At 48.5% G+C, this 25,784-nt stretch overlaps 1 protein-coding gene and 1 long non-coding RNA gene across 7 annotated transcripts in view; one reads left to right on the top strand and one right to left on the bottom strand.

Annotated features, from left to right (window-relative positions):
- Antxr1 (ANTXR cell adhesion molecule 1) overlaps positions 1-25,784 on the top strand; it is a 187,448-nt gene that overhangs the window by 43,293 nt on the left and 118,371 nt on the right. Inside the window, exons 4-9 of the mRNA NM_001044249.2 lie at positions 4,586-4,667; positions 5,233-5,266; positions 6,384-6,463; positions 9,042-9,110; positions 10,878-10,958; positions 24,359-24,419. Coding sequence (NP_001037714.1) covers positions 4,586-4,667; positions 5,233-5,266; positions 6,384-6,463; positions 9,042-9,110; positions 10,878-10,958; positions 24,359-24,419 — 407 coding nt within the window. The remainder of the gene's footprint in view (positions 1-4,585; positions 4,668-5,232; positions 5,267-6,383; positions 6,464-9,041; positions 9,111-10,877; positions 10,959-24,358; positions 24,420-25,784) is intronic.
- On the bottom strand, positions 5,735-17,702 carry LOC120102329 (uncharacterized). 6 transcript variants are annotated; one of them, XR_010065862.1, is made up of 4 exons: positions 16,519-17,702; positions 10,856-13,979; positions 8,524-10,606; positions 5,735-6,605 (listed from the first exon to the last, which is right to left on the bottom strand). It is a non-coding gene; the product is annotated as an uncharacterized LOC120102329 (long non-coding RNA). The 6 variants fall into 6 exon arrangements; XR_010065864.1 differs by lacking the exon at positions 16,519-17,702 and having other exon boundaries at positions 8,524-8,609; positions 8,910-10,606; positions 10,856-15,132; XR_010065863.1 differs by lacking the exon at positions 16,519-17,702 and having other exon boundaries at positions 10,856-11,471; positions 13,763-15,129.

Genomic DNA, 25,784 nt, shown 5'->3' with positions numbered 1-25,784 from the left:
CACTCCCTACACCTCAGGCTTCCAAGACAATCTCAGGACTCACCCTTGAGCACCGGTGACCCTGCATCAGAACAGACCCACAGTTCCCAGGCCACCATCTCTTTTTTGACGTCTAGAGATTGTGAGGACTTAGAAAAGGGGCAGGGAGTGTGGAGACAGGCCACAAAGTCTGTGAGCAATTAAGAAACTGGTGGATCAGGGAAGATTCTAGAGACCGGAGATGGAGAGAGACGCTGGGAATAGTAGTTCAAGAAAACCTTTGTAAAGAAAAAGAAATAGGCTTAGAAGAAAAAATGTCCTGTCCCCATACTTTATTTGGCAGAAGAAAAGCCTGCCAAGGAACCGTCTCCATGTCCCCAACATGCTAGTTTTTTTTTAAGCTTTCTTTTTTAAGCTTGGTGTTAACATAATATCCTGGTTTTAGTGATACCAAGAATATTCCAGACTTCACTAGTCTGAACCAAGGAAAAGGCCTTGTTTACTTTTCCATTAGCATTCATTAAGTTTCAAAGAACGAGTCCCGTTTGACGTTTTCTTACTCGCCATCTTAGCCATACTGGACGCTCCAGTGTGCTTTCTGACCTTCCCACTCCCCCTTCATGCTCTCCACAGCCCTAAGAGCCCCCTGGTACTTAGTGTTCCGTGTTTTCCTCCTCCGCTTTCCACACAGGAGCGAACGCATCTCCATCTTTCTCAGCCCGGCGTAACTCACTTACTTTACCTTTTCTCTTTCTCTCCGACATCTGTTCTTTAGGTGTTTGCACACATGCACCACATCTTTGTACATCCATCTCTTGGGCGGACATCTGGACTGGGTCTCTCTCCCGGAGGTCATGAACAGTACATCCATAAGCTTGGCTGTGCCCGCATCCCTGTGGCACAGTGACTGGACTCCTTCAGGGGTGACCCGGAAGTGAAATAGCTTTTGAGTTGTGTGGGGAACTTCGTACCAATTTCCACAGTGGCTTTATCCGCTGAAGTCCCACAGCGGTGGAGAAGGGCTCCTCTTTCCCCACAGCCTGGCTGTTTTTGTCCTTTTCTTAGTGAAATGGAATCTCCCAGTGGCCTAGGGCGTTGGACATTGTTTCAGGCATGTCTTGGCCTTCAGTAGTTCTTCGTTTGTAATTGGATTTTTGTCTGTTGATTGGATTACTTCTGTTTTTGGTTTTCTTTTCTGTACAGATTGTAGATATCAATCTCCTGTCAGGTGACTCCTTGGCCAAGGTCTTCTTCTGCTAGGCTATCTATTGGCTCCACTGCTTCCCTTGCTGTAAAGACTTATAGTTTGATATAATCCCATTAGCTGGTTCTTGTTGTTATTTCCTGAGATGCTGGAGCCCCTCGTCTTGCTTATATGCTAAGGTGTTTTTACCTCTTCTAGTAACTTTAGAGTTTCAGTTATTACAAGTGAATCAGTGACCCATTTTGGGTTGATTTGCATACCTGACAGAGGTGGGGATCAAATATCATCCTTCTACTTGTGAATGCATTTCCCAGCATCATTTGTGATGAGACGACCTTCTGTTTCCAGTGTATTTTAAAGACTTATTTTATTCTTAATTGTATGTATGGTGGATGTGTGTGCACATGAATGCAGGTGTCCTCAGAGGCCAGAAGAGAGCACTACCTGCTGATGAGCTGAAGTTATGGGTGATTATGGACTGCCTGATATCAGTGTTAAGAACCAAACTCTAAACTCTTAACCAATGAGACATTTCTCCGGCCCTTCAGTATATGTTGTTGTTGTTGTTGTTTTTTTTTAAGACAGTCAAGATTCAGGTAGTTGTATCAGTGAGTGTTTACTTCTGAATCTTCTATCGTATTCTATTGCTCTAGCTGTCTGTATTAGTCACTATGGCTCTGTAGTATAGTTTGAGGTCAATTACTGTGGTGTCCCAACATTCTCCATGCGCCTCAGGATTGTCTTAGACTCCCAGCATATTTTCTGTTTGTGTATTTTAGGATCGTATATTTACTTTCAACCCCCAATCTAATTTTCAGAAAGTTGTCTTCTTTCCCTCACCTGCCCCTCCTCCCAGCTATTAGAATGACCCTGAGGATGCTCTCTCGGCATGCTCAGAAAAAGACTCTTGACTTCCTGCCTCTGCTTCTGGGAACTCACAAACTGCCGATCCACAGGACGGAGCTCTGCCAGGTGGCCACTGGTACCTGCCCCATCCTGTTGGGGAGCACTGTTCTCATTCTAGCTCTTTAACTAAAGCATGGGTTACTTTTTTCTTTCTTGTCAGACAACCAAATGACACAGTTGAAATTTCGCCTTGGGGGGGGGTGTGTGTTGAAATATTGGAGGTGGTAGAATTACAGCACAAAGAATTCCACCCACCACAAGGGCCCACATCTGTCCTAGGGCCAGTGACCAGGCCCTCTGCAGCCTGATCTTCCTTTGCATGGCCCAAGTGAGGCTGTCTCCTCTCTTCCAGAAATCTCTGTGGTGATACCTGTTCCTCCCCAATCCATTTCACAAGACTATCTTGGATACCTGTTCTAGTCACAAGACCTACCAGACATAGCAGGGACCCAAACAGGCCTAGACCAGGAAAAGGTCAGGCTCTAAGGGTTGCTGGTACAGATGGTCTGTCAAAACCAGGAGCCCAAGAAGACCAGTGAAACTGAGGTGGGGGCAGTACAGACAGGCAGATGAAAGGTGAGGTTAGACAGGAAGGCATCGGCCATACCTGTAGGTATCACAAAGCCACTGAGGGGAGGGTACCTTAAGTACGATGACTTGTTATAAGAGCAGGGACAAGAATGGTATATTTTGGTCTTCATTTTAAGACTCTGGCAGCCTCCCACAGAGTGAGTGGAAGAGGAGGTGGAGGGGCAGGTGTTATCCCAGAGGCCTCTGCAAGGTCAGATGGTAGTGTAGCCCCTAGTGCTGCTGGGGTGAGTGTGGATCCATTTCTAGATATTTTTGGAGGTAAACCAATAGTTTGCTGCTGAGTCAGATCCAGGTAGGCTTTCAGGTTTTGAGGCCGCCTTGGGCAGCTGGGCTCTGGTGAGACAGTCTGCACCTTTCCCAAAGTTTGATTGACACAGTGATGAGTAGCAACCTGAGAGCGGCAACAGGGGGCACCTGTACCAGCCCCTTTCAGCATGCTACTAAAGTTTCCCACAGCCTGGTGATCTACTCTCCTCAGCCCCACCCGGGCCTCCTGCCACATCAACTTTGTGCAGGATTAATGTTTTTCATTAATGTTTCTACCCAAACAATTACTGGGACGAACAGGCAGTGTCTCATTCATTGGATCATCCATTCAAGAAAAAGCTTATCAGTGTAGCTCATAGTAGGACTTTTAGGGACAAATCCCACACTTGCCACTGGCTAGTTGTGAGGCCTTGGACAGACTCCCTGGGCTTTTTGTGACTTGGTGTCTTTAGTTGTGGAACTGAAAAGCAGGAGTGCATTCTGTTCTCATCAAAGCCTGGCCGTGAGGAGAGAGTTCTAGTCTCAGTCTCTCTCTCTCTCTCTCTCTCTCTCTCTCTCTCTCTCTCTCTCTCTCTCTCTCTCTCCCTCTCTCTCTCTGTCTGTCTGTGTGTGTGTGTGGGGGGGGGGGATCAGCACCTTTGACTTCCAGTCTCCAAGGGCAGAGGCTCACCCTCTTTGAAGCCAAGTTTTATCTCTTGGATACAGAAACATTAGCACCCGTGGCGAGGGCTTATTTGGAGATGAAATCCGCCCCTTTAAGCAGAGCTTGGTGTATTATGTTCTGTAGGAATAATGTTAGCGTCTCCCCTGACTCGAAGGTCCCATCTTCCCAGTTTAAATTGTACATTCCCACCTCTGCCATGAAACTGAAGCAGGAGGAAGGCCATCCTGACCCCTCTCACAGGCTTGTGGTTTACAAATGAGGCTCTCAGAAGTTCCGGCCTGGTACAGTGCTGCTGCAGAGGTAAAAATGTGAATGCAGGCGTCTTACCCCCCAGAGACAGCACTTTGCAAGACTCCATGTGACCCCGATGCCACTCCAGCTCTCTCCCATCCTCTGTGCCACTTCCTCTGTCTGCCCCTGCCTTGACCAATCAGAGGAAGAGCACACAGGTGTCAGCCACTTGTGGACACACCTGTTCACGTGGGAAGTCTGGATTCCAGGTGCTCCTTTTTACTTTGGACGCTGACTGCAGTTTCCTTCGGTGTCCTTTGCTCGGATGCCTCCCAGCCACGTCCTGGAGGTGGCCTTCTCTGGCTCCTCCTGGTTTCTCGGTGTTCATTACTCTCTGGTTCACCTAAGCCCTTTGTGCCTTCACCTGTGTGGCCACGTGTCCCATGAGGAGCAGGAACATTTTAAGAATCACTTCCGGTGTAAAAAGCAAGCTTGGGCCGTGTCGCCAAAGAGGAAAATGGAGATTCCTGTGGAAGGTTCCTCACATTGTTGAAATCTAACTCATCCTACTCCGGATGGGGCTGAACCTGGTGGTTAGTGTAACAGAAAAGTTTTCCTTCTGGTGGTTCTGGGGAGCCATTGGAGCAATACAGTGCATTCATGGAAAGTAAACTGGTGCATATGGCTATCAAGAGCAAGGAGAAACACTCCCGTAAGGCTAACACGACACTTTTGGGTTTCAGGGAACAGATCCGGCAAGGCCTCGAGGAGCTCCAGAAGGTTCTGCCAGGAGGAGACACTTACATGCATGAAGGATTCGAGAGGGTAATTTTGAGACAGTTTTAAACTCTTGAGTATAACGCGCCATGCTGAAATATCAGTGTAGGGATAGCTGATGACAAAACTTGTGCGTTAGGGGAAGAGAACACAGTTTTCCCCCATATGCTCACTGACAACTACATTCTAAAGGACTAAGGGAATGGCTGTTTCTCCTTCACTGACACTCACGAAGAGTTCCTTAGCCCGTGCATAGATGTCACTCACAAATGGTGTCACTCATAAGTCCCCTCAGTCCCCAAAGTGATTTTCATGGCCGCCAGCCTCAATGGCTGAGGTAGAATTTCAGTACTGTTGGCGTTAAGGGAAACCTTTCCAAGACTCTGAAAAAGATCTCCACCCATGTCAGCAGTTAGTTAGCTTAGCTGCGAGAGTCGCTTTACCTGGATCTCAGCACTGGCATGTGGAGTGAGACCTGGGCAAGTCACATTAAAAACCAAGACAGCTCAGACTGCATGTGAACACCAGCTCCTCAGGCCTACATGCATGCTACTGGGCTGGCCAGCAGTGTTGCGTAGCTTATGGTCTAATGGCATCTTCGTATGTTTTTCAGGCCAGTGAGCAGATTTACTACGAGAACAGTCAAGGTAAGATTGTAGCCCAAAGCAACATTATGAAGTGTCTCGTGTCATATTGTTTGCTTCTGAAGGAGAATTGGTACATTTCAGAGTACATGTGTGGCATGGTGCATAAATCCTGCACAATTCATTTATTAAAGAAAGAATATGAAGGGAAGCCTGGGAAGATGGCTTATGTCAAGTCAATTTCTATCATACTGTGCCAGGAAACATTATACAAAAACAATTAAGATCCCTATCTGGCTGCAGCCTGCGGTTCCCAGGAATAGTTTTGCGTGGTGAATTCATTAAGTTAATAACTACTTGGATGGTTTAGTAAGGGCTTGGATTTTTGTGTCAGATTTAATGATCTTGTCTCTCTCTGAGCTCCTGCGGTTGGATCTGATATTTAGATCAAGTTTGGCTTAAAGTTCCCTTCACTTAAATATAAATGCATAAAGTATGCTTAATAAAGCCTTAGAAAGGGAAATATAACAGTTGTCATCATTTTGACTTTTATTAGTCTCCCTCATGGAGAACAGTCCAATCTGTCACCCTAGTCTCTTCGGTGAGATTCCATATAACTGTGGGGACTTTCCTCCTAATACCACTTCCTGCTTGATTGTAGTTAAACTGCAACAAATAGGACAGGCCCCAGACTTGCTGAGCGAAATCAATTTTAAGTACTGTTACTGGAAGTCTAAATAATATCGGGAGCATTCCAGTAGGTTTTTCCGACAGCTGTATTACTTCTGGTCAGCTTGCAGATTCTGATAAATATTATGTCTTGGCATACTGTCGTCCAAATGTGGTACATGTGGTCAGCTCTGGCATTCGAGGAGGTCCAGTACAGACCAAGTGTGGAATGTGCCCCAGGCCTGCTGACCCTCACTGGAGCTGGCTGCAAGGACAGGCTGGTTCGGCAGCCATCTTCTCAGCTGGCCTACCTGTCGAGATGAGGCTGGGAAACCCAGATGTCTGAGTTTTCTTCATGCTGGAGTTGTTTTCATACCCCAAAACAAGACTGACTGTCACCATATTCATTTTCAGTGACTGGGTTCAGAAAGAGACAAAATCTCAGGAGTGAGCAGGGTGGGTGTTCCTGGCAGTTCAGCATGAGTTACAGGGCCTTTGCTGTTTCGAGCAGGATACAGGACAGCAAGTGTCATCATTGCTCTGACGGATGGGGAGCTGCACGAGGACCTCTTCTTCTATTCGGAGAGGGAGGTGAGTAGCAGCCACTGGGTCTCAGTGAGGAAAGGGGACCCAGCATGCAGCTCAGAGCTGGACGAGGGTGAGGAGACCAGGGCCTTTCTCCAACACGACCCCGCTCTGTGTTCAGGCAAAACAAGTCGCTCTTGGTAAAAACCTGAATGAAAGTGTTTCATATGTAAGAACAATCGTAATAATTCACTTTTGAGTCAATGTGCATGCCTTGCACATGGAAAACAGTTTCCTCCTTTCAAAAAAGGTCTACTATACCTTTATCGAAGGAGGTGTAGTATTTTAGCAGGTTAAAAATGTCATATATGCATTTTAAACAAAAATTTACCAAATTTCTTCCCTTTTCCCTCATATTTCCTCCTAAAGCAATAGAGGAGGGAGAGCTTTCTGTGATGCATGAGAATCAGTTTGCCAGGGTAACATTTGTATTCTCAGCCCAGAAAACCAGGCTGAGCAGACACTGGATGGAAACTCCAGTTCTCCCTGCTTCTCCCTCCCTTCCCTTTTCTAAGGTGTTTTTTCACTGTATTTTAAAAAGATTTTACTAAAGTATTTGTCTATTTCCTGAATAGCAGTCCAAAGAGGGTGCCAGATTCCCCCCACCCCCGACCACCAAATTAGAGTTATGCGTGGTTATGTGAGTGAGGGCGCCTTCAGAGGCCAGAGACTTCAAATCCCCTCAGAGCTGGAGTCCCGGATGGTTGTGAGTCATCTGATGTGGGTGCTGGGAGTCAATCCGGGGTCCTCTGAAGGAGCACTCTATGCTCTTAGCTGCCGAGCCACCTCTCCAGCTCTCTCACTGCCATTTCTTTATGCTCACAAACATTACTCCCCAAGAGGACTCTCCCAAGGCCTCATCCCCCAGGAACTACGGGCAGTTGATAGCTATTTGGAGAGAGGGTCATTTTTTTCCGTGGTATGGTCACTGGGAGGTGGCCTATATATCCCAGTGAATGAGACCGCAGATGTATTGAGTCTCACTACAAACATGGCCTCTCTCAGACCCAGGTAGAAATTCACACAGAAGAAGAAGAGGATATGAAGCGGGGGGGGGGGGGGGGTGGAACAGACAGTGGAAGACATTAATGGCAGCGTTCCAATTCCCTGGGGCTTTTGACCACTGTTTAGTTTGAATCGAACTCCATCCACAAATATGAAGTAGTGTGTTTGCTCATTCTGAGCTTGTACTGGCTACGCTGTAGAGACACACAGGACAGCAAAGCAGCGTTGCTGGGCTCTACCATGAAATGCTTTCCTTGTTTCCTTCTCCTACGAGCACACGCCTGGCATGGGAAACACAAACTCCCATGACAGACGCCCTAAGCATCTGAGTAGCGATACATTTCTGTATGCTAAACTTAAAACTATGTGGTGGGATGGGAAGCGGCTTATTTAGGCATCAAATAACTGTCAGATCAAGTCAAAAAGCCCTAATAAGGAGAGAACCGAAATCGAATGAATGATGAGTGTGCGGGGTGGAAAGCAGACGTTAGCTGGGAGCAATTTTAGGTCTACGGCACATAAAGACTTGGAAAGAGATCGGCGGGCTGATGCCAACAGAGGGAAGGTTCCCAGGGAAGACAGAAAGAGCACCAGCCCTCCCCTTCTCCGTTTCGCCCCACAAAGCTCAGCTAGAGGAGAAGAGTCCCAGAGCTGATGTAGATGATGTTGGCATGACTGTGTCTCAAGGCTCATTTCCTTCTGAATGCCAGCAGGAACTATTTCCAGCAGAAAGAAGAAAAGACATGCTCTGTCCCTTCTAGAAGTCAGTGTGAGAAACAAGTGGGTCGGGCTTCTCACAAAGGGAGAAATTATAACCCGAACCGGTATGCATATATTGGGCAGTGGATCCCCATGTTCACCATCTGCTGAGCACTGACTCCATGTGTTCCTGTGCTCTACCCTGAACACAGGAAATCTGGGAAACAAATGCCAAAGCAAATCAAAGTACCTTTAATAAATCAAATACAACACTAAGCCAAAGCCTGGATGTTTTCCAGTATGTCGCCAAGTCAATGATTAATGTCGAGATGATCCTGCCTCCTGCTCAGATGTGAACTTACCGTTAAACCACTTCACTCCGTGGCTGCGAGAAAGGCCTGGTTCCCAGACGATGCTGACTGTAGACGCATCACAATATCCGTGAGCTCTGTGCGGATGACCACAGTTAATTCTCCAGGCACTTTACAGAGTGAAGCCAAGCATCCGAACAGGGGTATCGGGTGCCAACAGCCACATTCGTTTGTAATACTGTGTGGCCATCCCCAGCAGGAAAAACAGTGTATGCCAATAAAACCCACTTCAGCCTGGATGCATGATGTGATTTATCTGCCCCAGTCACTCCCGCATCTTCCAGCGCTGTCCCTCAAGTCAACTTTGGCAGGGGACGCCCTAAAGTGACCACTGCCCTCTGACCCACACAGTGGAATACAGGCTCCTTGGGATCTACCTTACTCCTTTCCTGTGCCACCTGCCACACAGTAGGTGCTCAGGAAACACCCCATGGTTGATGGCAGTCTTAAAATCAAGAGAAGGCCTGCTTCTTTGATTCCCTTTAATATCCATTGTCTCTTTGACACAGGCTAACAGATCCCGAGACCTTGGCGCGATCGTCTACTGCGTTGGCGTGAAGGATTTCAATGAAACTCAGGTATGAGCCTGGGTCTCCTGTTTGGAGATGTGCTGTTTGGGAGAGAACACAGAGCAGCCAGCACAGCGGGGCACCTGCACAATACACAGCCCTCAAGTAGGATGCTTTTCTAGGAAGCTGGCAAGAAGACACTTCTGTCTGTGTGAAGAATTAGGCACCTTCTGAGGTTTCTGGGGTCTTAACACAGACCACCCAGGCCAGGGCACACTTCTCTTGTTCAACTTTCCAGGTAACATTAAGTCACCAAGGTGTTAACACAGCTCTCAATTAACTTAGAACACTCTCTAAAAATTTGGCAAGTACAACTTGCTTTTTCAAGTGACAGATTTCCTTTGTTCATTAAAAATGGAATGCATTTTCAACACCAATGTGTAAGAATAGCTGGAGGTGTGTGCCCAGATAGCGGAAACTGCTAACATCCTGAGTAAGAGCTCTTCCCTGTGGCCCCGTACAGTGACACACATCCTCAGTGGGTATGAAGTAACATAGATTACAAAGCAATGAGAATACTCCTGCCCACTTTTAGGAAAAACAAACATGTATCTGCATTTAACACGTCTATACATATCCACTGTCAGAAAGGCTTAACTACAAATGCATAAGTAGAGGTCAGTTATGAACAGGCCTTGTTTGTTCCTTCATTTTAACTCTTGTAGTTCCCTAAAATTTTTTTAAGAAATGGTGTGTTACTTTTGCAATCAGTAACAACAACAAAAAAACAAATGTAAAACTGACATGGCCTCTACAGTCCCAGAGCCATGAACATTGGGAGCCCCTGGTCAGCTGTTCTTTATCCTCCGTCTCCTGCTTCATGAACCCAATGAAGCAATGGGCCTGTCCCTGGTGGCAGTTGGTGTGAAAGGTGGGGGACCCCTCTCATCAGCCTGGTGTAACAACAAGGGCCTCAATTTGGTTCTGAAGTTGCTCTAAGAGGCCTGGTGTCTGTTTGACTCGGATAAATTAACCCGCAGATATTTGAGTGAGAAAAAGTCAGTGGCCCTCAAATCTACAAATGGCATCACGCCAAGTTGTGTGTTCATCCTACTAGACAGTCTTACCTCTGCTCCCAAGTGTTGTGTTTTATATGAAAGAAAGAAAGAGAGAGAGAGAGAGAGAGAGAGAGAGAGAGAGAGAGAGAGAGAAAGAAAGAAAGAAAGGAAGGAAGAGGATATGTTTCGTAGAGGCGTGGTATGGTGAGGTTATGGGGTGCCTCTGTGAGCCCATGTTGAGACATCCCTTAGAGTTTATTTAGGGCATGAGAAGGGGAGTTGAGGAGGGAGTAGAGACAGAGACAGAGACAGGGCGGGGAGGGGGAACCAGAGGGAAAGAGAGAGAAGAGGCCAACCAGGAAAACAAGGAGAGAGAGGTGGGAGGAGAATGGGACAAGAAGGGAGAGAAAGTAAGAGGGTGAGGAGGGGGCAAGCAGCCCCTTTTATAGTGAGTCAAGCATACCTGGCTGTTGCGAGGTAACTGTGGGGCAGAACCTAGAAGAAATGCTAACAGGAAGAAAGAAAAGATTCAAACAAGTGTAGAAGCTGGGACCTCCCTCAGCCCACTCCAGGGGTCCCTGGTAAGCTCCTTACTGCCTAAGGGCAGTTGAACTTGCTGGGGGCTCCAGGTTCCTCTGGGTTCAGAACACTGGTGCTTACTCCCGGTCCCTCCCACCCCATCCCCCACCCCCGCCCCCTGCAACGCATAGTAACTTTCCTGAGTCTTCCAAGTCTATGCCTGACACATCTCTGCACCTGTCTGTGTGTCTGTCCTCAGTTGGCTCGGATTGCAGACAGTAAGGACCACGTCTTTCCTGTGAATGACGGCTTCCAGGCTCTCCAGGGCATCATCCACTCGGTGAGTATAGGCTTCTTCCAAAAGGCTGATCTGCAGTTAAGAACAACCTCTCTCTCTCCCTCTCTCAGAACACCCCCCACACCACACTCCGCTGTTTTTCTGCCTGAGAGAACATTCCTTCACATATCTTTGCGTCTACTATGTCCTAAGTCTGCCTTCAGCCTTTCAATCATGTTTCTTTTCTTCCTCCCGTGCCAACTCTATCCTACAAGTTAAAGAGAACCCCTACCTGGTAGCAAGCCAAATCCCAGGCAGCCTCTGTTCTCAGAGTCTGCACTTGACTGACTCCCAGCCTACCCAGCCATGACTAAACATAGCTACCCACAAGCCAAGACACCACCTTTTTTTGTAAAAAGCACCTAACTAATAAGTTATAAGTTAAATAATTACAAAGTAAAAAAAAAAAATCAGGCAGGAGTTACACTTGCCGGACAAGTCAGCCCCGAGATCATTTCTAAGACGCTCCACTGTCATCAGCCAAGGTAGATCCCGAAACCCAAGCACCTGGAATACCTTAGAATGTTATAAGCAGAGGTTTTCGGAATTTTGAAAACAAGGCTTACTTCGTGCTGGGAGTGCCTGTCTTAAGTACTTACACTTACTTCACTGAAAAGTAGAAAGAATTGGGAAAACAGAAGATTAGGAGATCCAGTTGTTAGTTCAGGAGGGGGAACTTTCTACATTAAAGGATGTTTGGACAGGCCAACCATGGGTGAAGGTGGGCACTGCCGAGCAGGACTACCCTAGTTCAGCCCCCAGAGAACCCACATGGTGGGTTCTCCTCTAACTGTCCTCTCGACTCTGTGTGCATGTATAACACTTCCTGGGGTCAATGTGGCATTCTTGGTAACCTAAGAACCAGAACTCAAGTCCCGTGAGAGACAGCCACCTCCTTCAGAATGTTCCCAGCAGGATTTGAACTGCTCCTAGATCCTGTGGAAGCTGTGTAGGGAGGGGGCGCTTCCTGAGAAACTGGGCTGACAGGATTGCTGAAAGACCCTGAAGGAGGTGGGTGGAGAACAGTGGGGTTTATCCAGGGGTGGCAATGGCAGTGCTGACGGAGAGTGGCTTGGAGGTAATGGAGGATAAGCCAAGACTTGTCCTGGAACAAACTGGCAAAAGCATGAAAGCGCTCTAACGGCACCTACAGGCAGTGGGTGGCACACTGAAGCACCTGTTCTCATCTTACCTAAAATTAGCATGTAATCGTTGTATATTTCCAGGGTCTGATATGATACGGCCAGCTCTATTTTCTGACTTCTAACCAAGCCCAACCCTGCTTAGCTTCTGAGATCACAGGAGAGCAGGCAAACCCAGCTTGCAACAGCTGTAGCCCGTGTGATAGCACAAGACATTTGCATGACATTCACTGAGCAAACCAGGGTAATCGGCATCCCCATTGCCCTATCAACTTTGTTGTGTGCATTAGGAGTCGTTGAGCTCTTCTAAGCCATGTACACAGGAGTTTAGAGACCCCAGAGATGGTGACCTAATCACAGACCCACACCAGGACAGCTTCTGAACAGGGCCAGGTTCTTTTCTCTGTGGAAGCCCCCAGGAGTCTCATGACAGGGTCCCTTATTAGTCAGCTCCTACACAAACGGTCGGCATTTCTACCTGTGTGAATCTGCCCGGGATGTTTGAACATTAACGACTCAAGCTCAATGTGAGCCAGGATGTTTGTGAAACTACTCCCCGCCCCCAACTGAAATAACTCCAAGGATGCATTACAAGTTCTAGCAGGACAGCATCCCCCAGAAGGAAGAAAAGTAATTGCAGACTTCGGTCTCCAGACTTTAACTGAATGGTGGCATTCTTATGAGCTTTTATCTGGGAGTTACATGGGTTTTGATCCTCCCAGGACTGGGAACCCATGTTTATGGTGGTTGTTAACTGGTTTGCTTGGACAGAGAAAGAGACGAGCCTGGTAGGGCTCATCCTTCTCAAGTCAGAGATAATTATGGCCTCAGAGATGGCTGGCTGCTTTTAAGAGGTGGGTTCCGTTTCCCTTCCAATATCAGAAACAAAAGCCATCATTCCCCCCATTTGAGGCACCCGCTCCTGCCCCTTCCTGACGCCGCCCTGTGACTGGTTATCTTCTTGTAATAAAGTAGAACTGGACTTAATTATCTAAACTAAGATTGCCAAGCAGATTCCGATGACTCAAGCAGGTCACAGAGGTTTCTGCATTCATGAGCCTCAAACAAAAGTGCAAGGGTTAATACTGATTTACCGATCAAATGATCACTGACTGGGAGGCTGGGGAGGTGGCTCACAATTGCTTGTCCTGCATTTGTGAGGCCCTGGGCTCTGTCCCCAGCGTTACCCGCCATCAAAAAGAAAAAAGAGAGTGTTGATTGGAAGCCTCTTGTTGTTCTTGTTGTAGACACCATTCAGTTATCAGGGAGGCAGGAAGTGACCCTGCCCCAATAAATCAGAAAGTCTGTGGGAGATGCCCACAAAAAGTAAATAATATATGAAAAGTTGGTATAAAGAAGTAGCATGTGCCTCAGGTGAATACCGAAGGGGACAGCAGTGACCAGGCTCCTTTTAGAAGGTAACCTAGAAGCCGAAATGTGGCTGTCCCTGAAGTGCAGGTTTGAGACTGCAGAGCCTGTGGTCCTGAGACAGTGCCTGGTAAAATGAATGAACCTCATGCAAGGCACAGCTTGGCACATGAGAAGGAGAAACAGGCTGCATTGAAGGCCTCAATGTTTGCTCTAAGACAGCCATGTACGTAGTCTGGGAATAGAGCGGCCATCCCCACATCTTAGGAAAGGAAGCCATGGTGGCTGTCATCTTACCCACAAGCCCCTGGAAGATGAATAATTACTTAGAACCAGTCGTGACAAGGTTTGAGCCTGTGTGAGGAAGAAGAGGAACTGGCTATTGAGCCTCCTGGGGAGGGAAAGGCTGTACAGCTGCTCTCTGAAGAAGCCTCTATTCTCTGAGATACAGGCCAGGCCAGGGATCTGCCGGGAAACTAGAGATCAGCAGTGTCTGTGGAACCCTCCTTTCCATCTGGGGAATAGAAGCAGAGAGTAGAGGCCGTATGGTCAGGAGCTCGTCGCCCAGGGGACAGTCATTCTGGGTGCTTCCCCGCCCCATACCTGTTTTGACCATTTCAACATCCCTTAAGCCTACCCCTCCCAATACTAACAGGAACAACTTACCTGCCAGAGTTACAGAAACTGTTGGGGACAAAGAGGTCAGAAAGAAGCCAGCAGTTGCAGTAAACTTACTTTAGCAAATGTCCCTTTGCCCTGTTTCATATTATTCCATTTTAAAACCCCATCGCTGCCACACAGTTTGTATTTTGTTGGCATTTGCTGGTGAGGAAACTGATGCCCAGGTAACAGTCCCATGGGTGCAGAGCTCTGGGGGTAGGGGGAGCCCACACAGTTCTTCCTCTCTCTGGGTTTTTGAGGGAAAAAAAAATAAAAGCCACTCTGTGCAGTCACTGGGCTGAGAATGCCATCAACCCCTCCCCAGAACCATTCAATAAACTGGGCATTGTGTGGTTGAGGAGGTTTGGTAAACTGACCAGGACCATACATGGCAGCAAATACGGTTCAGGAGATGCCGCCGGTGAGCACTCGGGAGAATGGCCCCCAAGCCAGAAACAGCCACATTTCAGAGAGGGAGACTCCAAAGACCAAATACAGGAGCTGCCTTCACACACAGCTGCCTCACATGGTTACAACAAAGGCGACAGAGTCCAATGCCCCAGTCTCGAAGCACCCTGCCCGGGTGGGGAGTCCTTCACCTCTAACCACTCAGGTAAAAGAAGGCCTTCCACAGCTTAGCTGGTACTCAGTGGCTTGTGAGGAAAGGACAGTTTGTCAGTTAGACTCAGACTTCATGGTCCTTTGGGTAGGCATCCCTCCTAAGCTATTACTTCTTCCAACCGAGATTAAGACAGGCACGGCTCTGTGTAGGTTCTGAGGTCAGGCATAGTTGAGGTCAGGAGAGTATGGTGGAAGATGTAAGTAAGCTATTACTTCTTTTCCATGTGTTTACAAGTCTCAAGGTAATAAAACCCTCACACCCTGACCATGGCAGAGGAGGCCGTTCACACCCCACACCTCACACCTCACACCTCACACCTCACACCCCACACGCCACACCCCACACCCCACACCCCACACCTCACACCCCACACCTCACACCTCACACCTCACACCTCACACCTCACACCTCACACCTCACACCTCACACCCCACACCCCACACCCCACACCCCACACCTCACACCTCACACCTCACACCTCACACCCCACACCTCACACCTCACACCCCACACCCCACACCTCACACCCCACACCCCACACCCCACACCCCACACCCCACACCTCACACCCCACACCCCACACCCCACACCCCACACCCCACACCCCACACCCCACACCCCACACCCCACACCCCACACCTCACACCTCACACCCCACACCCCACACCCCACACCCCACACCTCACACCTCACACCCCACACCCCACACCTCACACCCCACACCCCACACCCCACACCCCACACCTCACACCTCACACCCCACACCCCACACCCCGCACCCCGCACCTCACACCTCACACCTCACACCCCACACCTCACACCCCACACCCCACACCTCACACCTCACACCTCACACCTCACACCCCACACCCCACACCCCACACCTCACACCTCACACCTCACACCCCACACCTCACACCCCATACCTCACACCCCACACCCCACACCCCACACCTCACACCTCACATCTCACACCCCACACCTCACACCCCACACCCCACACCTCACACCTCACACCTCACACCTCATACCTCATACCTCACACCTCACACCCCACACTCCACACCCCACACCCCACACCCCACACCTCACACCCCACACCTCACACCTCACACCCCACACCTCACATCTCACACCTCACACCCCATACCCCACACCCCACACCTCACACCTCACACCTCACACCCCGCACCCCACACCTCACACCTCACACCCCGCACCCCACACCTCACATCTCACACCCCACACCTCACACCTCACACCTCACACCCCACACCCCACACCCCACACCCCACACCTCACACCTCACACCTCACACCCCGCACCCCACACCTCACATCTCACACCCCACACCTCACACGTCACACCTCACACCCCACACCTCACACCTCACACCTCACACCTCACACCTCACACCTCACACCTCACACCTCACACCTCACACCTAGGCAGGACTCACCCATCCTCTCAGAACCCTCGCAGTATTCCCACTTGCTACTTCAGAATAGGGGAATAAATTTTAAAGAAAGTGGCCGCTCCTTTTGCCTTCTCTCATCGTTGGGAATTTCCACTGGCCACCACTAGAATTTACCCCCAACTGTCCAGCGAAACCGAGGCACAACGATCCGGCCATGCTCCTGGGCCTTCCTTTGCCTCTTCAAAAGTGCTCTGGGCAATGGCTCCAGACAAACCCATGAAAGCTGGATCCAGAGAACTGAAACGGGTTGGCAGTTTTGATTCTTGACTCTTGTCCCCAACTGTCCCTACTTACTGCAGTTGAGGGCAGTGTCTGGAACCAGGAGCAGGCTATGGGAAGGGGAGCCCAGCTACTGGCTCCTTGCCATCGCTCCTCAGAAGCTCCATTTCTGCAGATGTTTCAGGGGATGCCTGGCTTCCTGTTAATTGGAACATGAGTCAGCACAGACAGCCTCTGTGTTTGGTCAACAGTAAATGGATGTTGAGCAAACGCTGGCTGGAGCCTCCTCTTAGGAAATCTGTAGGATCAGCAAACCGGGGACAGATCTGCCCCATAAATATATTTAAATTGATTTTGTTTCCTGTGCTGATTTCTCCCTTCTGTTCATAGGAAGAGATAAAAAACCCCAAATCTAGCCTGGACCCTAGCAAACTAAGACAAAAGGCAGTGCCTTAGTCTTCCAGGCTTGGCTCTTACCAATCTTGCAGGTCCCCAACCAGGAACTGCTAAAGGTTTCTCTCAGTCAGAGCCCACCACACAGCCCTGCCCTATGGAGCTAAAACCTCTTTCCAGCACGCCAGCGAGCATCTCCATCTCAGTGGCAGTCGTCTTTCTTTCTGCCAGCTCATTTCTCATCTTCAGAACCACTTCCTGCCTAGGGCTCCATCCAGCTCCTCCTGCCTCCTACAGCATGAGCCCTTCCCTCCCAGAACCCCAGTTGCAGCTGCTCTCCCTCCCAGAACCCCAGTTGCAGCCATTCTGAGAACCTCTCTTGGATGACTTCCTTATCACAGCCAACTGTCTCCCTCCACAGATGCTAAGTTGTGCAACCCCAGAGGCTGCCCGTCTGCCCTGTTTCTGGCACCACGTCTTACATAGTTACCCGTTACGCTGCTGCCCAGTTGAGTGTGCAGCCTTCGTGACCCATGGAGACCCACACTGAACACCAGACGGGCATTTTGTGGCTGAGCAGAGTACTCTCGGCCCTTCCCCTACCCTCTCTTCCAATATTGCAGCTCTGAGAGACAAGGAATGGCGTTCCCGGCTCTGTTCATACTGGCAGGCTGGAATACGGGATAAAAATAGAATCAAACTGTAGATGCTGGAGTAGAGCAAAGAGTCTCTTCTAAGAGAAATCATTCGCCTCAGCCACCATTTGACTGCACTGAGGCTTTGCAGATGTTGGGGCCAAGCATTTCTCCTGCTATTGTTCTCATTCTACTTTTTTTCTTTTTAATCTTTATTAACTTGAGTATTTCTTATTTACATTTCGATTATTATTCCCTTTCCCGGTTTCCAGGCCAACATTCCCCTAGCCCCTCCCCCTCCCCTTCTATATGGGCTTCCCCTCACCATCCTCCCCCCATTACCGCCCTCCCCCCAACAATCACCTTCACTGGGGGTTCAGTCTTGGCAGGACCAAGGGCTTCCCCTTCCACTGGTGCTCTTACTAGGCTATTCATTGCTACCTATGCGGTTGGAGCCCAGGGTCAGGAATGGATACAGAAAATGTGGTACATCTACACAATGGAATATTACTCATGCTACTTTTAAAGGCCCCAAGTCACACAGATTTCCACAGCTGCAGAGGCTGCAGGAGCCGCCTCAGCAAATCACAGCTCCTGCCCTGGCCTCTGCGGCTCTCTGCTCTCTCTAGGAAACAGCAGCTGTGATTTCATAGAAAAATGGTTCCTGAGAAGTAAGCTTGGTGTGCTAGTGGGGTGCTCCGTGGGGGTGGGGGAGGTCGAACAGATCCTGCCTGCTGAGCACGTTGGGATCCAGTGGTCCCAGCTACCTGAGCTTTCCCCTGGAAACATGGTAAGAACAGGTTTATTGGGAAAGCAAACAGTGTCCTCAGACTCCCATCAGGCATGCAAGTTACAAAGAATGACAGCAGAGACCACAAGGGGACATAGTTACAGAAAGTTGTGAGCTGCCATGTGGGCGCTGGACACTGAACCCTCTAGAAGGGAATCCAGTGCTCTTCATTGCTGAGCCATCTCCCCAGCCCCACAGGGCCTCTGTTTAGGCTTTCATGGACTCTCTCTCTCTCTCTCTCTCTCTCTCTCTCTCTCTTCCCCTCTCTCTCTCTCTCTCTCTCTATCTCTCTCTCACATTGGCAGGAAAATTGTATTAATTTGGGTTTAAAACAATGCTAAATGTGAAGTCAGAAGTATGTGTGCTTAGACACCGCCTCCACCCTGGGGACACCACCCTGGGGACTGCATCGTGGGCAGAATCACCTGCTGTTGAATGAGGTCGTCCCTCAGCATCCACTGCCAGCATTGCTAAGGCACATTTCTTGATGGTGAACTTCTGTGAGACACACTTGCTGCCTGGTGCCCAGGGAGTTAACTGACTGTGGGTTAACGTCTGCCTAGTTCTGTCTTCAAGACAAAAACCTTGTAGTTTTCCTTGATCTCACTCTCCCTTCCCTCTGTTAGGTTATCAGAAGGCAGCTATAGAGAGATAGAAGGCAGAAAGAGACGCTTGGTCTGACCTCAGCTGGGACCCTGTTTATTCACGGAGAGAAGGAAACTCTGTCACCCTTTGTGTGTGACAGACAAGATGTCTACAGGGGAAGATGGACTGCAGGCCCATATGGGGTGGGCCCAACTTTGTAGTCCATAAGGGAAGCTGGGAAGTGTAGTCTATCAGCAGCAAATGGTCCGTTTCCAATCCGATATAAATGTTGTCACCCAAGTCTAATTGATTTTACAAACTTAATATCTCCGTTATTTCATTTAGCTCCACACAGCCCTCCCCAGTCAGTGATCTCACAGTATTACACAATACAGAAAGCGGAGAGTCTGATATTTCCTAATCTGCCCAGGTTCACAGGGCCTGGAAGAGGTGAGGCTTAGAGCTCAGCAAGGAGCCACAAAGAGTCCACATCTACTTCCACATCCCAAGTCCAGGCTCTTGACACAGCTGTGCTGTCGAGGCTGCCTAAGGCCAGGCCCTGTGCTGTGCTCTGCCTGCCTGACTAGACTCATCCTCCCAGCCATGAGAGATTATCCAGCTCTCCCAGGGCCACACTGGTGGCCACATTAACCCCAGCATTTCTAGAGTCCTCACTATTGGTATGTTTTATAAAACTTGATACAATAGGTGCCTTAGCAGGTGGGCCCATGCTGGGGCATCCGCTTGAGGTAGCAACCATATGACAGCCTTAGTATTAAAGGAAGTTTTCTTGGGACCTGGGAAGGAGGTCTGGAGAAGGGAGTAGAAGCAGATAAAGAAAGGGACAGAAAGAAAGAGGAGACAGAAAGAGGGGAAGAGGCTGACTGGGAACCCATGGAGAGAGAAGAAGAGGGAGAGGGAAAGAACTGTAATAGTCCTATTATATGCCCGGCTCCTGGCTCATACCTGGCCGTTGCTAGGTAACTGTTGGGCGGAGCCTAGAGGGAATGCTAACAACTATTACTCACCATTTTAAACTGCTTTCCAAGATTGGGATTCAGAAAGTTCAAAGAATCATCAAGGATCATGGGCCAAAACCCAACTCCTCATGTAAGATTATCGAAAACACATAGTGACGTGGGCCCCATCTCTACTCCAGAGCCATGGTCCCTCCCTTCACCTCTGTCCATCCAGTGTTTCAGCTGAGGTGATTTCTCAGTGCACATGTAAGCAAAGAAACCACCAAACTGTGCTGCTCCGTGCGGGAAAGGAAGGCTGATTGCAAACGTGATAGGTGCATGTCTGTCTAGTGGTAGAGAAGGAGTCGTCAGAAGCTTCTAGAGAAGTCTGTACTGCTATGGTTACCTCTTGCGAACAGAGAGAGAAAGGAGCAGATGGGGAATGCCAGGGATATCTTTCAGGAGCAGGGAGAAGAGGGAAGCAGGGAAAACCTTGTGAAAGGTTATAAAGAAATGGCTGGGAAGCCTATAAACTAGAACTGCCTAGGAGCTGGCACCATGGAGGAGAAGGGGAGGCTGGATGAGCCAGGAAGCTAGCTGGGGGCCTTTAGTATGCAAAACAGGTCCATGTTCTAGGGACCCTATGCCCACTCATCCAGGTAAGAAGGGGTAAAGAAAGTGGCTCCTGGCAGAAACCGGTTTCCTGGTTTCCCAGAAGTGCTGCGTGTGACCACCAACAATCCTTGTTGTATTTCAGCCTGAACTGAGCCCAAACTGTCACAGTTAGTGTCACTGCCACTTTGGGGGAATTTGAACCTAACGGTATGTCCATACCTCCTCCATAGCTACCCTGCCTGTGCGGGGGAGGGACCCTCTAGCTCCTGCCTGGAGACTCTCCAGTCTCTAAACCGCCATTGGCCGCCATTCAGGCAGACTGATGACAGTATAGTCTGGGCTGCTGATAACCAAGGGGTCGCCCCACCCTGAAGACCACCCATACCATTAAGACTTCCCTACCTTTTGAAACCAGACATTTCAACCTAGCAGGAGCTATGGTCCCAGACAAATCCTGCCTCTCCCCTCCCCCTGCTGATGAATTTTACTCTACAGGAAGTTATGGTCTCCATCAGATGTTTTAAATTAAGGTTGGGAAAGCCGTGTTTTTACTTGATTGAATCACAGCCCTTGGCTGACATTTTCTGGCCCTTTATACACTCTTTACAGTTGTCAGCTAATTGTGGACACTTCAAGAACAGAAGACAGTGTGTGTTTATTATGACAGACCCCGTTGCTGTGTCTGTAGTTAAAACGTCACCAGAACGTCTTTCACCAAATCCCGGCCTCACCTCAGGATTGGGTCAGAGATGTCAGTGAAACTCGGGAACTTACATGGGCCGACATGTCATGTGCTTGTTTTGGGAAATGGAAAAAAGGCAGACCCAATAGCTCAGCTTGTGCTGTTTTGAAATCCACACTTGTGGATGATTAACTGATTGAGGAGACTTTCTGGAGGAAATCTGAGAAATTTTTCCAAAACATCCAAACGCAGCCCTGTGCTGTTCGGATGCTGCTGTCTGCTGAGGTGTCCCTCAGAATTCATCCCATCTCTTTAGATGTGGTTTGCTTGGAGGCCTGTCCCTAAGAACACGTAAAGGGACCCATGAGGCCCGAGAGCCAACAAGAAGTCTATGGTGGGGGAGGGTAGTCATCCTTCCTCTGGAGGTAGGTGCCACCTGAGGAAGACAGTGTCTTGTCCTTGGATGCTCCTGAAGGCCTAAGCTAGATGAATGAGGACGCATGGAGAAGCCACATGCTGCTTCCTCAGATGTTTCCTTGGGGTTTTCCCTGCTGTCAAGTCAGACTGATGATGTAGGGGGATTCAGAGCTCTGAGCAGATATGCAGAGACTTCTGATGCCAATAAAGATGCACAAGAGAGAGATATGACATCCAGAACATTCCATGGTCACTGCTGTCGGGACAGGGGCTGGCAGGAGTGAGACACTGGGGCCACACCTGGGTGGGGTGAGGAAGGTATCAGATTAACCTAAAGCTGGGGGACCACCACCCAAGTGCAGAGTCAGGATGAAGCTAAAAACAAGTAGGGCCATGAGAAGACAGATTACAAAGATTCCATAAGGCTGTACACAAGAAGAGCCAAATAAATAAATAAATGTGCATTTTTTTAAACTAAGGGTTGGGAAATGGCTTATTTGGAAAAGTGCTTGCCTTCCAAGCCTGAAGACCTGAGTTGTAGCCCAAGTACACAAGTTGTTTAAAAAACAAAACAAAACTGGTAAATAATCTCAGCCCTAAGGAGACAGACACAAGAAGAATGCTGGGAACTAGTCAGCCAGTCTAGGTGAGAAATTCAAAAAACAAGGTGGCAGGAAAAATGATACCCAGTGTGGTCCTTTGTCTTTCACAACACACACACACACACACACACACACACACACACATACACACATATACACACGCATATATTCACACACATACACACACAGGCATACATTCACACACATACACACACATACATACATACATACATACACCCACATACATATATACACATATACACACAAACACACACATGCACATATACACACATACATTCACACCACACACACATACATACACACACACATGCACCTACACATATACACATATATTCATACACACATACATACACACACATGCACACATGCATGCACATAGACATACACACATACATTCACACACACATACATACATGCACATGTACTCACATGCACACACACATACAAAGAGATCAATGATTGAAAATAAAGTGGACAAAGAAAGAAATGTTGCTTTTCCTTGGCATTTCCTAAAGCCATGCTCATGCCTACGGACATGCCTGAGAAGCTTTGACAGTCTCGTCTGCTCTCCAGATAAAGATTTTCTTACGTCTGTTTGTTCATTTCCTTTTACACTGCTGCTCTCTGAGGACGCCTAGATTTCTCCCTGGAATGGGTAAATACTGTCTCTTCTGAGAAACTGGTGTGATTTCATTCCATGGATTAAGATGTTCCTGAGTATGTCTTCTGCACCTACTGCTGGGAGCGTGGAGTCAACTCCGCTGCTCACAAGAGAGGAGCCCTCCTCCACATCCCTGCACCCTCGCAGTCTTTCTCCCTTTACCCTTGGAATCCATTCCCTGGATTGTAATTTATGGCCTTTTCCATTTGATCATATATTGTGGGGGTGGATTGTTTAAGTGTGAGCTGGAACAAGCAGTTTTCCTACATAAGCATCCATGCGGATAAATGTGCGTTTCCAGGTCTAAAGGACACATCCCTCCTTTATAAACAAAATTTTAGTAATTGCATCACTTTAACAAACGCCTTTTATGAGTTCAGAAACGGTCCCTTTCAACTCTCTGAGCCATCTCAAATTTCATAGGAAGCGAGCCCTAACCATTCTGGTTCAGCAACCCCTATTTGTTTAAAATACTTGGTTGAAATGTTAGAGTCAGCACTCAACAAGGGATAAAGAGAAGCTTACATGTCCCTGATGGAGCCTTTAGCCTTCATAGTCTTGCAGCCTCCTCCTCCTTTCCTCCTCCTCCACCTCCTCCTTCTCCTTTCCTCTCCTTCTCCTCCTCCTCCCCCTCCTCCTCCTCCTCCTCCCCCTCCTCCTCCTCCTCCTCCCCCTCCTCCTCTTCCTCCTCCTCCTCCCCTCTTCCCCCCCACCCCCAGTCTGCATGACTCAGTGAAAGGATGCATTCCCACCTGAACCAGGGCAGTAAGACACCATGCCTGTGCTGAGGGGACATTTCCACTGTCTCTCCAGCCATACTTGTGCTTGCTCCTCCTCTTGGCTGCTCACTCTGTGCCACAGCCCCTGCCCACCCCCCACTGTGTCCACTGTGCTCCCTACTTTCCCCAGCTGTACCCTGGCTGACCCCACTGCTCTCCATTAAAGTCCCATTTGCAGCTGCCCTTTCTAGGGAGCCCTTAGCATAGTTTCCCCCACACTGTCTTGCCATAAGCCCTCTTGTTTGTTCCCTGCCCTCTGCCCCTTTAGCTTTGCTCCTGCCTAACACAGGCCACTGCTTACCATGTCATGTGAAAGTCACAGTTTGTTGTAAGGAACTGTCCTCCAGGACAAACTGTTGCCATCGTCCGTCGCAAGATCTGCTCTGCCTTCTTAGAGAATTCATCATGGTGGAACCTATGGATTGTTGACGTGTTCACGTCTCCCCTAGGGTAGAAACTTTAGAGATAACATTTTTAGTGTCATATTGAATCTCTTGGGTCAAAACGGGACTCCTGTATTATAGGTTCAGTAAAAACCTCTAATAAAGACTGAAGGATCAGCTGAATGAATCAGTCTAACAGCTGTGTGGGCACTCAGGACATCTGGCACAGCCTGGCTCACTAGTTTGTGGCACTGATTGTGGTGTGTTAGCCGCTGTCTCCCCTGCATGCTCATGCCCTTCAGCGTCTCTTTCTCATACCTGAGAGCACTGTCTTAACTCCCTCCTTCAGTGAAACGAACCGGTCGTTGACTGTTTTATTTCCTCTCCACCCAGATTTTAAAGAAATCCTGCATTGAAATTCTAGCAGCTGAACCTTCCACCATCTGCGCAGGGGGTGAGTGCTAATCTCTTTCATTCAGTTGATGGTATTTTGAGTTCAAATATACATTTGCTTCATGGGTAAGAGAGTAAAAGTGGGGCAAGAGGCAGGTGTGTTGAAAAAATCGGAAACTATTAATTAAATCTGCTGTGGGAAAGGAGGAGAAAGGAGAAATGCTTTGCTGGAAAGCCTGAGTCTATTGCCAAAATCCCCTTCTCGTGGAACATGAATGCAGGGCAAGCGTAGAAATACTGGATTCCCCCATCAGTGCAAGGCTGACCACCACACCACCCTGCCTGTGAGCAGAGTTGCTCTTCGCCGGGACAGCCCTACAGATTACACAGAGGGTCATGGTGAGCCCTTGGCCTCCCCTGAAGTGCTGTGCTTTAGTACTCCGTGCATTTGATATATTTGTCTTAATTGTTCAACCTACTGGGCCTTACAAAATAATGACAGAGAATGTCAGGAATCACCCATTATGTAATCTTTTGAACCTGCTGTGGGCCAGACATACTGCTGGGTGACGGAGACACAAGGATGGACTCTGTGGTCTCTGTCCCCTGGACCTTTTGCCACTCACTATTGTGAATCCCCTGTTGATGCTCCATGGCTAGTCTCTGAACACCAAACACTGCTCATTAATTACCAACAGGAAATCTGACTCCCCGTCCTGATGAGACAATAGACCCTGCAGGAAGAGCTTGCTTAGTTTACTGCTGTAATTGAGGGAGTTGCTTGTGGGTTTCCTTCTCAATTATCAATTGCATTTTAGAGCAATTGAAAATAGCCAAGGAGGTAGACACTAAGCCTATGTCAACATCACATAAAATACATACATACATACATACATACATACATACATACATACATACATGTTAGCAAGACTCAATGCCTAACTCCATACTTACATGAATGCATGTGTGCACACATGAATACATACAGACAGGTATATATACACATATGTGTAAAGTTGTTAGCAAAATACATGGTGACCATTCAGAAATATGTGTTAATTTCTCAAAGAAAAGCAATTTTTAAAAATCTCCTTCATATGTTCAAATACATTGGAAACACAGATATCAGAGAAATGGGTTCACAACAGGGGTCACTCCAGGTCTTCGAGGGAAGCCTGGTGTGCTGGTGTGTATGTACAGTCCCATCACTTGGGAGGCTGAGGCAGGAGGATGGAGAGTTCAAGTCCAGCCTGAGCTACATGATGTAAGGATGAAGTGGGTGGGCAGGAGAGGCAGTAAGAGCACCCACAGCTCTTGCGAAGACCCCGGATCTGAGCACCTAGGTGGTGGTTCACAGTCTCCTGTAATTCCAGGGAGTCTGGAACCCTCTTCTGACAAAACTCCGAGGATACCCAGCATGCCCGTG

This window comes from Rattus norvegicus, chromosome 4, assembly GCF_036323735.1.
Source record: "Rattus norvegicus strain BN/NHsdMcwi chromosome 4, GRCr8, whole genome shotgun sequence".
NCBI classification, from domain to species: Eukaryota; Metazoa; Chordata; class Mammalia; order Rodentia; family Muridae; genus Rattus; species Rattus norvegicus.
The sequence above is the reverse complement of the archived record's forward strand: the minus strand, read 5'-3'. Positions and strand labels throughout refer to the sequence as shown.